The sequence below is a fragment of the Musca domestica genome, unplaced genomic scaffold (genome assembly GCF_030504385.1).
Source record: "Musca domestica strain aabys unplaced genomic scaffold, Musca_domestica.polishedcontigs.V.1.1 22, whole genome shotgun sequence".
Taxonomy (NCBI): domain Eukaryota; kingdom Metazoa; phylum Arthropoda; class Insecta; order Diptera; family Muscidae; genus Musca; species Musca domestica.
Genome location: NW_026712262.1, coordinates 2,146,030 through 2,162,204, shown reverse-complemented (window position 1 = coordinate 2,162,204; position 16,175 = coordinate 2,146,030). Strand labels below are relative to the sequence as shown.

At 36.7% G+C, this 16,175-nt stretch overlaps 1 protein-coding gene across 5 annotated transcripts in view; it reads left to right on the top strand.

Moving 5' to 3' along the window:
* LOC101901389 (GAS2-like protein pickled eggs) overlaps nucleotides 1-16,175 on the top strand; it is a 377,420-nt gene that overhangs the window by 286,799 nt on the left and 74,446 nt on the right. For all 5 annotated transcript variants that reach the window (XR_009342326.1, XM_059123065.1, XM_059123063.1 and 2 more), the window contains one exon: nucleotides 11,383-11,579. Coding sequence is in view for 4 of the 5 variants with exons in the window: in XM_059123065.1 (XP_058979048.1) it covers nucleotides 11,383-11,579 (197 nt within the window). In the remaining variant the exon portion in view is untranslated. The remainder of the gene's footprint in view (nucleotides 1-11,382; nucleotides 11,580-16,175) is intronic.

The window sequence follows — 16,175 nt, the reverse complement described above, 5'->3', positions numbered from 1 at the left end:
GTGGAAAATCGAATGATATTTGACAAACCAAATATCTCATTTCATCATTGGGCGCCATTGTGATTTGGACGCCACACAATAGGTTAAAAATTCAGTTTGTACATAAAAAAACAACCAAGTCAAAGCAACGAAAATTAATATTTTACTCTTCACGTTGGGCTTTGAAGAGAATGATTCTTTCGGAATTTTTTTCTTTTCTTTTCTTTGTATTTATACGTTGGGCGCCAGCAGACTACTACTACCTACTTGCCAGAAGCAAAAAAATATACAAAGTTTAAAAATTTGTCAGCCAGTGAAAGACTAATATTTTACTTTACAATTGGGCGGCACTTTGACAATTATATATTTTTTAGATTTTTTTAAAAATTGTAAATATTTCCATAAGTGGCCAAAAACAGTAGCACCTACTTTTCTAGAATCCAAAAATTTATTCGAAATTATAGACCGCGAGAGTATAAGAATTTGATTACTCATTAAAGTGCCTACGAGAAGTTTTTCAGAATTCTAAGAAATAACAGTTTTCCTGTGAACAAGTTTATACATTGGGCGCCATCAGAGAATCAGCTACTTTGCCCAAAGAAATAAAAAAAAACTTAAGTTTAGACCTTCCGAGTCCAATAATTTATCTTACGATTTCACGTAACCACATCTTCCGTTTATTTTCCATATCTGGGATATTCTTAAAATGGAGAATTTTATTACTTTGGATATATATGGCGAATTTCTAGTTCGAAAATTCTGTAAATTATTCTCATTCAAGTATGTTGAAGAATTTCTTCAGATTTTGGAAAAAATATAGCATTCGTATAAATAAATTTGTACGTTGGGCGCCAGCAATCAATGCTTAATTAAAGTAAACCCTAAAATTGTTTGCCTATTAGGCTTTTTTGGTTAATTTTCCTATTTTAATTATTTTCCATGCCTGGAGTATTCTTTATGTAAAGCATTGCTTTACTTTGGGATATTTATGGTGAATTTCCAGTTCAAAAATTTCGGACATTATTCCCATTTAAGTATGTTGAAGAATTTCATCAAATTTCTGAAAAAGATATAGCATTAAGCAAATTCACACGTTGGGCGCCAGCATGAATGTTTAATTAAAGTTCACACAAAAATTATTTACCTACAAGGCTTCTTGGGGTAATTTTCGTTCTTTAAAAAAAACACACAATGAGGCGCCAAGGAATTTTTCAATATCACAGTAACCCTAAAGTAAATCTCCAATTTTTTAGGAATTCTTAAAAAAATTCTATTCGCTTCATGTAAAAATTTTCGCTTTTACTCTCTTCAACGCTCGCTATATACCACAATATCTACAGCCAGAAGGAAGATATTCCCAATAAATAACATAGCTTTTCTCCCCCAAAAACAATTGCATTTTAATATGACTCTCAAATTGAGTTTACTTTGGACCATCAACTTGGTCGGTTTTGGTATTGTTCATAGCCATTGCCCTATGCCAAACCTTACATGCTCTAAGGCCATGGGAGCACAACACATATGCGGACAACATATATTGTTGAAGCAATCATGGACTTTACACACAAATCCACTTTATGCCATCGCGATGATCAGAAGGACAGACGCTTCATCTTCTTCGTGAGATGTCCACGGAGGCAAATCGATGCATTCAATTTGCGGCCTCTAGAAGGCAAGGCATTGTACTCGATCCGTTGTGAACATGGACATTTGACTATTTGGACAATTTATTTGTTAATGGCTTTTAGCAACACTTCATTTAAACAATTGACATAAATATTTGCGCCACCAACACCCCAAACACCGGACAATGCAAAGCCATAAAATGTCCAACGCCAGAACATGACAAGTTACAGTGAGGCGTAACAGCGGTGAAAAGTGATTTCTAATTGTTTTCGATTTGCTGAGATCGGGAGATACCAAGCGGCAATCAAAGTCCGACTTAAGGTGGTAAAGGCCAACAATGGAAATTTATGAGTTATTCACAAAATACCAGGAAAATCGGAGAAAAATGTCTTTCTTCCAGGTTTTTTTGCGGCTTCCTCTCTTTGATAATACATTGTTGATTCTTTTAATCACCGGTAGTCTTTATGACATTTGTTATTGTTCGGCTTTTGCACTTAGCCACCCATTGATGATTCTTTTAGCGAGGGGAGTAGGATTCTGAAATTTGCATGTATTTCTTTCACTTGATGTCGTTTCGATGCAGAAAATGCCTTCGTCCGGCCATTTATCATTGTTGGTGGCGCCACATTAAAAGATTATTGCCACATTACGTGGCTTTCTTCTTTGGCCTGTAGTCACCGTGCTGGTGTAACCCACAAAAGTCTTGGCGTCGAAAGTGCGTGACAATGCGCCAAGCGTCCTACATTGTTGAGGTGTCTGCAAATGATTCATTATTAAACACTTGACTGAATTATAACGCGAAGATTGAAAAAAAAAACAAACGCGGTGTTTGGAAAGTGCTTAATTATTGGCGACCTGGGAAAATATTTGGCGTGAAGTATGGGTATGAGTAAATACTTGATGGAATACTGAAGGAGGAGGAGGCGTCGACTTTTAATTCATAAATTTAAAAAATCAGTTCAAAACAAATCACAGTTGTAAGAGCCTACCGATAACCTCTCGACAATTAGTGTATATCGAATGCTCTTGGACACTGAGGCTTGTAGAGGAACTTCTGTTCATACGTTGGGCGCCATTTTGACCCCCTGAATTTATGGATGAATTTCTTATAAGAACTAAATTTATTTAGGAATTTTGAAGAAATTCTTATATTATGTTTGTACTTTCATCTCCTGAATCCAAAAAATCTTAAGAAATTCTATGAATGCTTGGGCGCCATTTTTAAGGCACTTATCAAGATAGATGACAACCCCATATTTCTCAAAGCATATACGAATATTTCTCTAGGCTGATGCCAAAATATTCCTAATGAACTTTTTATAAGATCATGTGCTTGTTTGCTCGGTTTTCGAACATAACTGGCTAAGAAATGGGCCACGCAGTTTAAAAATACGCCCATGTTAATTATTCAAAATTAACATATTAGGTGTTTAACAACAAATTGAACACTGTCTACAGGTCATTCTTTATTTATTTGTTGGATGCCATTTTGGCCTTTCGAAATTATGAATAGTCAATTTTATTTGAAATATTTGAGATTTTTGAAATACTCTTTATGTTGCCAAGTAAATCATTATCTCCCCGTTTAAACAAACATATAGTCATTTATAGGCCTCAAATCTTCGGAACGAATATTTATTTATGTATTGGGCGCCAAATGTAATTCTGAAAAAAAAAAAAACAAAAATAATATTGGGTTTTTCTTTAAATAATTCACAATTGATTGACTTTAATATTATGCCTTTGGACTCCGTTTGACCGACTTCGCCTTAAAAACAAATCAATGTATTTTATCATCTAATAACTTTATATAGTAAATTCGAAGCCAAATCATAGATATTTCCAAAAAAATCGCTTTAAAGATGCAGCACAGATTTGAAAGGCAAAACTTCGACAACATTGTTACTCATTAATTGGACGCCATTTTATGGCTATTTATGAAGACGAAACATACATAGAGAGAGGATTATATTATGGTTTGAATAAATTTCATTAATATTATTCAAATCGTTGGGCGCCATTTTATCTGACTTCTGCTTAATATGCTTCCAACTGTAAAATCAGTATAGTTCAACTTTCTATATGGATTTGAATTCAAAACATAGATATTTCCAATAAATTTTCTTAACATTTTTCAAAGCCAAAACTTCGAAAGCGAAATGGCGCCACCAATGTAGGCTAAATAGAAAAACGAATAAATTATTCAAAGAATATTTCACTATTACCACCTTGAATCCAATTCGTTGGGCGCCATTTTCATCAAATTCTGTTTTAAATGCAATTAAAACAATTACCCGGATCACGAAAGGAGAAAAGTAATACACGTTGAAAAGATAAACATTTCAAAAAATATATCTTGAAACACACCAAAGATTTTAAAGCCAAAATTAAAAAAAAAAGTTGTTCATTCGTTGGACGCCATTTTGAGACTACCACTTCGCAGCAAGTTAACAAATTTGTCGAATTGTAAAATCATCAATTCTTGGGAGCCAATGACAACAGAACTCAGCAGTTTCGATACTACAATTGCCGAAGAATCGAAATACGGCACTAGTAACAGTAGAAAGTCAAAATAAAATGGGAAAAGTTGAAAAGACGTTAATTTCAGCCGGATCTAATTTTGTATGTCTTTCGGCATGGGAAAGCTTGAATTGTCGCCAAATATAGATTTCTTCAAACTAGTTATGGTTGGGCGCCACTTTCACTGAATTATGTTCAAAATATGTAGAATTTAAAATCATTACCCATAGCAGCCAGTATCACAAGAACTGGGGAATTTAGGGAGAATGCTCTCCCAAAGAGAAAATGCCAAAAATGCCAAATTACACCGAAATTGAAGAGATATCCTCCTAAATGTGAGCCATGCCCAATGATGAACATATATTGAGGGTTTTCTGCGAGAAAAGTTAATATTCCCTGAAACTCAATTCAGATGGTACAAACTATCAGATCTATATTGACCGTTATATGGCGCAATACCCCAAAAGTAGACCGATATAGAACTAACTTTTTTGCCAAATTTCAAAGCCTCTATCTTCATTTCACGGACAGATCGACATGGAAAAAAATCGAAAAAAAATTTCTATTTAAAAAAAATATATACATTATAGGATCTAAAACCAATATTTCGAAATGATGCAACACACAAAGTGACAAATGCGAAATACCAATCCTGGATTATCTTTGGGTAGAGGGTATAAAATTATGATCCAAATCCAACCACAGACGTAACCAAAAACGTCTTTCGAACCATTTCAAGCAAAATTTCTTAAAACCATCTAAAAATTTACCATTTAACCCCTGGGCCCTACCCTGGCTACGTCAGCAAATGTAACCACTCCCAGTTAAATACTTTTGCAAGATTTTCTTGAAGTATTCAGCCACATGGAAATGCAGCTAAATCCCTGAAAGTTAATCCAACTCTGTCAAATCCTTTGGGATCTCCGAAAAGACCCAAATGGGCTGGGATCTATACGCATATCCCGAGTTCCGATTTTTATTTTTATTATAAATGCCTGCATTCAGTACTAGTTTACACATCATAAAAGAGTCACTTTTTGACATTTCTATTCAGCATTTTTATAGTATAGTTTTAGGCTCTCTTGACAAGCCAAAGACCAGCATAATACCAGTATATCTGTAGTTATGCTACATGTAAATAAATATAATGTAAATTAATTAAAATAAATATAGTTTATATAGCAGAGTATAACATTTTTTATTAGCTTAAAAAAATATTGGGAGCGCTTCAAAGTATGCTATTCAATGTTAAAAAATCATAGCTCTAATACGATGAGTAAACTAGCCCCTAGATCAGTATTGCATACAGTCATATGTAATAAACGAAATATTCGGAACTAGAAATATACATATAGATCCCAGACCATTTGGGTTTTTTCGAAGATCTTAAGAGCTTTGACAGAGTTGGATTCACTTTCAGGGAACTCTAGAAGGATTTAGCTGCAATGTCGCATACACTATAATTTATATTTGGCCTCCGGACAAATTTTGCCGAAATATTTAACTGGTAGTGTTAGGATTCACCGACGAAGCCAGGATGGGGACCCAAGGGTCCAGGGTCCCCTTCAAAGTTATAATTTTTTTGGGAAATTTTACTTGAAAATCCATTTTTTCACTACACTTTCAGGGAACTCTAGAAGCATCAGGAATACTATTTCCATTCTGTTTCTTTAAAACTGTGATATATGAAACGTCATTTGCCTGATTCCTTAATAGTCTATCTTTAATTTGTACTAGGCCGAATGTCTGATTTTAATTCACAAAAAATATTCCATTTCTTAATTTTTGCTGCCTACTTCAAGGCGAGATTTAAGCTAACCAATTATCATGGTAGAAGAATATAGGTAGACGCGTCGACACAGCTGCTGGGACAATGAACTGTCAAACCTATTTTGGAATTGAAAGTGTTGAATGAAAAATTATTTAAATTTGTAAAAATTGTTGAAAACGCGAATTATAATAGCCTCCGAATGACGTAGGATAAGAAAACATATAAAGATCTACTTATATTTGAAAATACATTTAAATTTTTTTGACATATCAATGCTCCCAATCGTTGATGCAACTACCTGTATTTTTCTGCCATGCCAATTATTTTCCAATTTCATTGAAGAAACTAATTTTTTCCTTTCAATAAATTCCCACAATTCACCCGGCAGCAGCAATGCCATAATGAATATGTCATCCAAGTGTTTTCGTTCGTTTCTTTTCTTTATTCGTTTTTTTTTTTTCAATTTGGAAACTCTAATCGATGTTTTTATTATTACCCTTTTTTGGGGCAACTCCTTGTGCAAATTTGTTTTCATGATTGTTGTTGGCTGGCAACATAAATACCTACCAGCGAACCACACACACACATGTGTGCCTGCAACTCCGACCATAGCATAATACGAGTGAGTACACATTAATGTCTGAAACGTTTAGTGTTCATTTAAAATGTGGCATGCATGACATTTAATTGGCCTCATTGCATATATAAAAGAAAACTGAAAACTGAAAAAAAAATTGAAAATAAAACCAAAACTGAACGCCCGTTCAATTCAACAACGAAACGAAGTCATTGGGAAGTGTTTTTTCTAATTTTTTCATTTTCCTTTCTTTGTGCGAAACTGGGCAATTATTCACATATTTGGCGGCTAACCAAGCATTGAAGCAGTGACAATAACAGCAGCAACAACAACAACAAAAAAGTAAAAGCATGGCCCTTTTTTGTTGTAGAGAATTTCATAGGATGACGTTGTTGTTGGCCACCAACCATTTTTAGCGGCTGACCGACGAACTATTCAATAACTTTTTTTTTTTTTTTTTTTTGTTTAATTGCCGCTTGCCATTGTTATGCAAAAACAATAACCAACAACGTCACCAGCCGCTGCTTTTCTTCTTTCATTATGACAGCTTACGTTTTTGTAACATTATCGATCGATCGATATGAAAATAACAAAAGCAAGCATCGTCCAAAAAACAAAAAAACTGGTGATAATGAAAAAATATCCCAATTTTCTTAATGAAAAGACACAAAGTCGTGACAAACGATTTTGTTTAAACATGGTATTAATAACCAAAAAAAACGTTTTTTAATTGAAAAAAAAGGAATAACGAAAATTATTAACTCTGTGTGACGAATTTTGAATGATAAGCAACAAAATGCTTTAAATAGGCTAATTATCAATGGGAAAACATTGATATTTAACGGTGTTTAGGATTATCATGCTTTTTTTGAAACGATTGCAATCAAGACCGTTTTGTAAACTGATTTCATGACTCAGGCATTTGTTGCATGCAAATGGATAAACAAATCACTGGTGGATAATGTATGCTGCATACTTTTAGGATGGTCTTTGTATAGAACTACATTATAAAGCCTATTAAAATGAGATGCATAGTGGTAAAAGTTTATAGTATTTAGAGGCTAGTTTACACATCATGTTAGAGTCATATGTTAAGTTATACTAAATATATATGTTATTAATGGGGTATATTTATAGAAGGGTTGTTTCAAAAGGGGATTATTTCAATAGATTTATTTTGTAAATAGCGTTTCTACATATCAAGAACTCATTATACCAAAACTTGGTGAAATTAGGCGGAAAATAATGTACAAATGATTCTGGACGTAATCCAAAGATCTCTGTCAATTTTCAAAACTCTATCCTAAATGTTGCGGAATAAATCTCAAATTTTAGAGGTCCTTTATACAACATTTGAGCTAAGAACCCAAAATTCCTTTGGGCCTGTGATCTCAGAAAGTGCTCTATCAAGTCCACTTGGCATTTTCCATAACCCAAAGTGACTATTGTTCAGGGAAATTATAAGAAAATTTCCAGCGAATTGGGAAGAAGTGCAATATTTTTCAAAAATGAACAAGGTTTCTTATTAAAAAAATTGATGCTATATTTTTATGGCACATATTAAGCATACATTTTTATACCCTCCACATTGGAAAGGAGGGTATATTAACTTTGTCAATCCGTTTGTAATACCCTTAAGTATTCGTCGTAGATCCCATAAAATATATATATTTATAATCAGCATAAAATTCTAAGTCGATTTAACGATGTCGTCTGTCTGTCTGCTGAAATCACGTTACAGCCCACATTATTTGACGTAGAGCGCCAAAATTTAGCAGAGCAATTTTTATTGTGTCTGGATGGTTGGTATTGAAAATGAGATACATCGATCCACGTTCTGGTATAGTCCCCATATAACGGTACCTCCCGATATTGGGTATTTTGTCTGAAAATTGGTATTTGTAGGTCATAATGGGTTCTAGCTCCTTTGGCGATACATTGCATGTGTAGGTCCACGATTTGGTATAGCCTTCATATAACGGTACCTCCCGATATTCGGCATTTTGATGGTTTGTGCCACATTTCCTCCAATGTTTCCTTTACCCTAAGGTGGAGGGTATTAAAAGCTTAATGTTTTTTTGCGAAATTTTATGACAATTTCGTTGAAAAAATGTGGCTAAAATCTGTAAAATACGGAATATTTGAAGGTACATTGATATGGAAAATATACGAAGATGTGGGCCTGAATACATAATTTTTTGTCACAGAAAAATGCCAAATTTGAAAAATTCCACAGACATAAATCATTCAAATACCGAATATTGTTAGGTACAGTTATATGAGTGCTATATGGTCCGTGGCTGTTTACAAACAAAGTCAACCGTCATAATTTTTAGATTTCTTTTTAAATTTTATTGAATGAAAGCAAGAAATGTCGAAAATAGCATCAAATTTTAGAATACATTTAGATTTGTTCGAATTGGTCACCTTTGGCACGAATTATGGCCTTCAAATGGCCAATGAAACGTCACACGCTACCCGAATGTTGCTCTGCTGAATTTTGGCTCATTCTCGGTATTTTTTAGTACTTTCCAAAATACTCTAGACATAAAAGTCCAACGGATTGTATCCGGAGATTTTGGTGGCCATTGTGCGCTGAAAATCAAGCGAAGAACCACATTTTGTAAACATTCTTGGGTGGCGCGTGCTGAGTGCGATGGCTGAGTCCTGTTGGAATGTCCAAGGTCTGTGGCCAAAATTTTTGCGTGCCCAAGGCTTTAATACACCCTCAGAATATTTTCGCGATAATATTCAGCATTTATTCTGATGCCACGGTCGATTAATACTAGCGGAGAGCGGCCATCGGCAGTTCTGGTGGCCAACCGAAGGTGCACATTTTCAACTGACCTCTTTGGCAAGTAAACACGATCATTTTGTTTGTCTACAAACTGCTGGACAACGAATGTTTTCTCATCGGAGAAAACCAAATTCGGCAGTCCACCACTTTCAACTCGTTAGCTCTTTTAAGTCTATTTTCTTTCTGTTGCGGTTTTGGAATCTTGGAATTTCAATGGCTTTACCCCGAGCTCATTTTTCAATATTTGCCGAATGTAATATAGCGATATGTTCAGCTCACGAGCCATTTTTCGGCCACTGCGACGCAGTCAAGTCACTTCTTTACTTTTCGAACCATTTCGGCTGATGTTGCTGTTTTCTTTCGTCCACTTCCTTGACGTCGGGCTACGCTACCAGTATCACGGTAACGAGCGATGGTACGAGACTCAAAATATTTATTCACATTTCAATGCTGGAGTGCTCCAACGATAGAAAATTGTGGTTTTCCAGCCAAATATGAAGAAATCACACTATCACGCTGGACTTCCATCACGAATAACATTTTTTTTTTTGGAAAATGCTCACCAAAATCCTTTTTTACACTTGTAAACAATGTTATGAGCTGTCACTGGAATAATTTTAACAGCTGTCGGACGAGTGGCTTAGAAATGGCAGCAGTCTGAAGTTGTTTGCAGCTTTTTCATCTCGCCCTGTATATCTTAATAATATAGAAATAAATACTACATTCCAAAGAATGGCTCTTGTAAGTCATCCACACCAAATATGCCTGAAGAGCCTGTGTGGTAGTGCCTCTCTGGCTCTTCTTGTTTACTACAAATAATTTTCGCCCTACAAGTATGCTACAAAATGTTAAAAATAAAAATGCTTAAAAGCTAACCTAAAACGTGGATATTTTTCAAGGAAATTATATAGATATTCGAAATTGGCAATGATTTTTACAAATATCCTTACATGTAACAGTAACTGTATATTTAACATATTGTAAAAGTCCCGGGAGCAAGGGCGGCCATTAACACACCAGATGTTCACATTTTATTGCCTTTTTATTAAATGAAGCATGATGCTGTACAACTTTTCTTGACATTAGGATAATACATTATAGTCTTAAGGATTCCTTTATATTGTTTTTAATTGTAATCTTATTGATAAAAAAAGACTCAATAAAATATAACTTAACTTAACTTTAACATATTGTTTAATTAATTTAGCCATAATTTTAGTTTTCTCCATGCGAAGGATATTAATAGTAAACATAAAGTATAATTTATAAATGAGAAACGACAATAAATTTAACTATGAAAAATATGTATGAAATTTATTAAGATTGATAACTACCGCACTTAATATCTTTAATTGTTTATGTCAACCCGTTATTATTTCATTTTCAATAGTTTTAATTTACAGCTTTCTGTTAATCACAAAATATGTTGCATACTTTTAGGACAGACTTGTTTATTCTTTATATATTTTAATAAATATTAGGAATCTTGAAAATTTACTAAAATAGCTACATCCTAATCTATTAATTATTTTATTATTAAACAGCAAAACTAAAAAACGAAAAAAAAAACACAACTGTCGTTAGCCTCAAAAAAAAATAAAATCACCAAAAAAAAGAATTATAAAAAAATAACGTTTCGTCAAATATATTTTAATTTAATTATGCTGTAGCCTCAAAATGTCGTCTGCTTAAAGTGCAATAGCACCGCAGAAACAAACACACACACACCTTGTTGGGGCATACCGATTTTAGCAAATCATCTAATGGTTACGCATTTGTGCTTGCCGTTTGTTTTGTGTTTTTCTTCTGCTTGTAAGGCATTTACATTGCGTAAATATTTGCAACGACCGTATTTTTTGGGTGGTGCCTCTTGGCTGATAAAAATATCTGCGTGTGGCGTTTGAGTTTTTCTTTTTTTTTGGCATTTGGATTCCTTAAATTGTTTTGAGGTTCTCATATAAAAATACATGCACACAACGATACCACAATTACAATTGGTATCATACATTGTTTTCTTGCCTTTTGATTTCTTTAATTATGTTTTCTTGTTGCTAATCTCTTGTTCTGAAATATTGCTAACCTTTTTGTGTTGTTTTTGTTGTATATTTGCAGCACGCCAACTATGTACGCCAAGCAGCTGAGGATTATTTGGCTCGACGTCAGGCACGCAACAAATCAATGACGCGTTCAATAACTTCAGGCTCGGCTGGGCCAATTTTGGCCATGGGCAATGTACACTATTTGGTTGGAGCCAAAAGCGGTACATTCTTTGCCCGCGATAATGTATCAAATTTCATAACATGGTGCAGGTGAGTTGAAATTAAATAAAAAAATGAATGTGAGAAAATGCCGGAACTCTATCACGATAAAGTTGGCAATATTTGAATCTAAAGAATGAATTTTTAAGAACTATAGGAAAAATTCATGAAATGTTTATTTGAATTTGAAATATTACGATCCATATATTATAATGTCTAAAGATTATTTCACGAAAATGTTTACCGGCACTGCGGTTACAACTCAAGTGGTCCATCCGCTTAGTTAAATTTTGGCATACTCTTTCCCACATTTCGGCCGGTATCTCACGAATAAATGCTTCAATGCTGTCTTCCAATCCGTCAATTGAAGTGAATTCTTTGTATAGACATGAGCTGTAACCATAGCGACATTAAAAATAGTCCAAAGGCGTTACATCGTTCGATCTGAGATTCACTCCAGTATCGACAATTCTGCTTATTTACGTACCAAAAACTAAAGAAACAAGACACGTGCGTAACTTCTTTAATCCAGTATTTCCAAATAGATATCAGCTAAAAAATCACCCTTTATTTTTTTCATAAGATGTCTTGTATAGACAGTTCAGGACTTTGAAGCCCTTGTAACAAAGGGCCCCTTCATGGTATCCCCTGTTCGAAAAAATGACCTTCCTTAAACTTCCTTCGAATAGCAAACAATGATTATCGCTGATTTTCTCTTCCGGTTAAGCTCTGTCCAAGATCGCTAGTGGGAGGTAATCTTTGGATACCAATAGAGCCGTACCCTCGTGTGGATTTTTTTATTCCTCATTGGATCGGCGTTTTCAGAAATAGACTTCCCTTTAGTAGCCTTGACTTTTCGGTACTCGTCTTTTCCTTACCAAACCAGACAGATGAGTGACGAAGTGAGTGACCATTGCATTCTTGGGAGAGAGCTGTCTCCTTTCTCGAATAGCTAACGATAACTGTCACCGATTTTCTCTTCCGGTTAAGCTCTGTCCATGATCGCTAGTGAGAGGTAATCTTTGGATACCATTAGAGCCGTACTCTCGTGTGGATGTTTTATTCCACTTTGGACCGGCTTTTTAGAAATAGACTTCCCTTTAGTAGCCTTGACTTTTCAGTACTCGTCTTTTCCGTCTTACTCGTAAGGGACCATAGCCTTCTTGGGAGAGGGCTGCCTCCTTCTTCGAGCGAAATCTCTCTCTAGAGACGGTGACTGTCTAAGCTCTCAACCACGATGGTCTTTCAAAAGGTTTCCCTGTTTTGCCAGCTATGCAGTGTGGAGAATTGCTGCTCTGTTCAGCCACACGTTGCTTACTCTTAGGTTTCACATTTTGTTCTGAATTGTATGCAACCTTTCCACTATTTGGCAACCCTGACGACGTAGACGTAGACGCAACCGGTTATCTCTGATGAGTTACCGACTTTACCATGGCTTTAGGATCCGATTCCGTGTTCTATGAAATCGTAGCTTTCGGATTTGTGGTGCGAGCGGGTCTCTTTTCCCGAAGGAGAATCCTCTACACCAAGAGTTCGAGTTTCAGTAGGTTCTTTCAAACTACCCCACGAATCTAAGCTTAGTCTTTATATACGAGATTTTCATCTCGATACGAATTCGGAGCTCTAACCACGGAAATACAAAAGAGCACTCTTCTGGAATTTAGCATATCCAACTTCTTTAAGGTCTGTGCCATCGACTTGTTCGTCGACTTTTCATCATCCTCGACATTAACTGCACTTCACCTTGGAAGTGTCGATTTATCAGCTACTGCTGTGATGTACGGCTTATTGGATAAGAAATCTTCCCAACTCGGTTATCCACACATTCTCCACAACTTCTAACTGGCTCAGGTCACCCATCGTTGACTTGCCTGGAATGATGTTCATTCAACCGTCAGGGAGATCCGTTAGGCTGGAACTGATCTCATCCATGAGGTAGAGGATCTCCTCATTGTGTCCTCCAGTCAGTCCTTGGATTTCACTGGCGTACTGCGTTTGTCGTCCCCTCCTTTTTGGTATATCTTTCGAACTTAATCACGAACCTAAACTTCGACTTGATATATAAGATTTCCTTCTTGGTATGCAAATTCGGATCCTTATCTAAGAATTTGTAGAGACAGAAAATCGAATTTTGCGTTAGTGCCATTTGATGATGGATCGACTTTTTATCGGCCTTCGAAATTAACAGCATATTGCCTCGGAAGTTTGGTTTTATCGGCTACTGCCAATATAAAAACCGCTGGATCGGAAATCCTCCCGAATTGGTTATCCACACATTACTCATCAACTTCCAGCTGACTCAGAACACCCTTTGTTGACTTTCCCGGAATGATGGTCTCATTTAGGTCGTTGTCGGTGAGGGTGACATTGTTCATCAAATCGTCGTGCTGGTCGTAAGGCTGACTGCCCGCTCGGTAAGATCCCATCCATGAAGTCAAGGATTTCCTTACTGTGTACTCCAGTCCGTCCTTAGATTTCACAGGCGTACTGCGTTTGTCGTCCCCTTCTTTGGGTAAGATCTTTCGAACTTCCTCTCAAACCCATGCTCAGTCTTTATATATTAAATTTCCTTCTTGGTATGCAAATCCAGATCCCTATCCAGAAATTTGCGGAGTCACAAAATGGCATTTCTGTAGAATTTTGCATCTTCAACTGCTGTAGCGTCAGTGCCATTGGAGGATGATTAATTTTTCGGTTTTTCATCATCCTCGATTTTATTAGCACTTTGCCTCGGAAGTTTTGTTTTTTTCGGCTACTGCTGCGAAATAAGACCTACTGGCTCAGAGATCTTCTCAATTTGGTTGTTCACACATTCCTCCTCAATTTTCAGTTGACTGAAGTCAACCTTACTTGCCTGGATTGGTGGTCTCATTCAAATCGTCGGTTTACATTGTTCATTACATCGTTGGAGAGGTCCGTTAAGCTGGAACCTCTCGATGATTTCTTCACTATGTATGTCCCGACCTTCTTTGGATGTCACTGGCGTATTCCCCTTCCTTCACTTCACAAATTTGCATTCTTGTAGAACTTTGCATCTCTAACTTCTTTAGCGTCAGTGCCATCGACTTTTCTTCCCCCTCGACATTTGCCTTGGAAGTTTCGTTTTACCGGCTATTGCCGATATAGAACCCGCCGGATCAGAAATCCTCCCAACTTTGTTACCCACACATTCCCCATCAACTTCTAGCTGACTCAGATCACCCTTAGTTGACTTAGTCTGGAATGATGGTCTCACTCAGGTCGTTTTGGGTGGGCGGGCCGTTAGACTGACCATGAGGTCGAGGATTTCCTCACTGTTTACGTCCAGGGTAAGATCTTTCGAACTTCCTCGCGAATCTGAGCTTAGACTTGATACATGAAATTTTCTTCTCGGTATGCAAATTCGGATCCCTATCCACGAATTTGCGAAGATACAAAATGTCATTTCTGAAGAATTTTGCATCTCCAACTGTCGTACCGTCAGTGCCATTGACATTTTCACCGGCTTTTCATTATCCTCGACATTAACAACACTTTTCTTCAGAAATTTCGTTTTATCTGCCGATATAGAATCCACTGAATTAGAGATCTTCCCAAATCCACACAATCCTCCTCAAGTTTGAGCCTTTGTTAACTTGCCTGAAATGACGGTCTCTACAGGTCGTCGTGGGGGATGTCCGGTTGGTATGATCTCATCCACGAGGTCTAGAATTTCCTCGAAGTGCACGTCCACTCCGTCCTTGGTTGGGTTTTTTTCATCCCCTTTATTCACATCGGTCGATATTTAAGAAGCGTTAGTCATTTGAGAATCCTCAACTTCCAGCTGACTCAGGCCACCCTTCGTTGATATGGCAGATAGTTGAGATATGCTGGGACCGTTCGGTATGAGGAAGTCGAGAATTTCTCCACTGTGTAGTCCAATCCGGCTTTTATATGTCAACAGTGTTCTGTGTTTATTATCCCCTTCCTTCACTTCGGTGCTTATTTGGGAAGCGTTAGCCGTTTGAATATCCTTAACTTCCAGCTGACTCAGGTTGGTCTTCGTTGACTTGCCTGAAATGATAATCTCATTCAGGTCGTCGTCGGTGAGGGTGAGAGAGACTGATCTCATCCATAAGGTCTAAGATTTCCTCACTACGTACCTCCAGTCTGTTCTTGGATTTCACTGGCGTACTGTGTTTGTCATACTCTTCCTTAACTTCGTTGCTTATTTGGGAAGCATTAGCCATTTGAATATCCTGGTCGTCAACTTGTCGAGAATTGCTTGCACTTTTAGGAGCAGTGGCAACAGGTGCCAAGGTAATCACAGCTGAGGTCGTTATAACGCTATCCCTGGATATCGACGGCACATGGCTTGCGAGCACACCAGCACACTTACGGTCGGCAATGGGTTATTTAGGCCCTGCGCCGGGATGTTACTCTTTTTTCATCTTTTCCCATATTTAATGTTACTTAATTATTTAATGGAACCACTCCGATCCGCTTTTGTTGCGGAGTAAGGCAACTCCATCAGACCGTGTAGTATAGGGGCTTCAGCCATACGCCTCGTCGTTGAGGCGGTGATCATTGGCGCTCGTTTATTTACATCGAGACGCTTATTGATTCGCAGCTACCCAATATATCTATTGGTAGTTCCACTATCCGCAACCTGTGGACGCGGCCATAAGC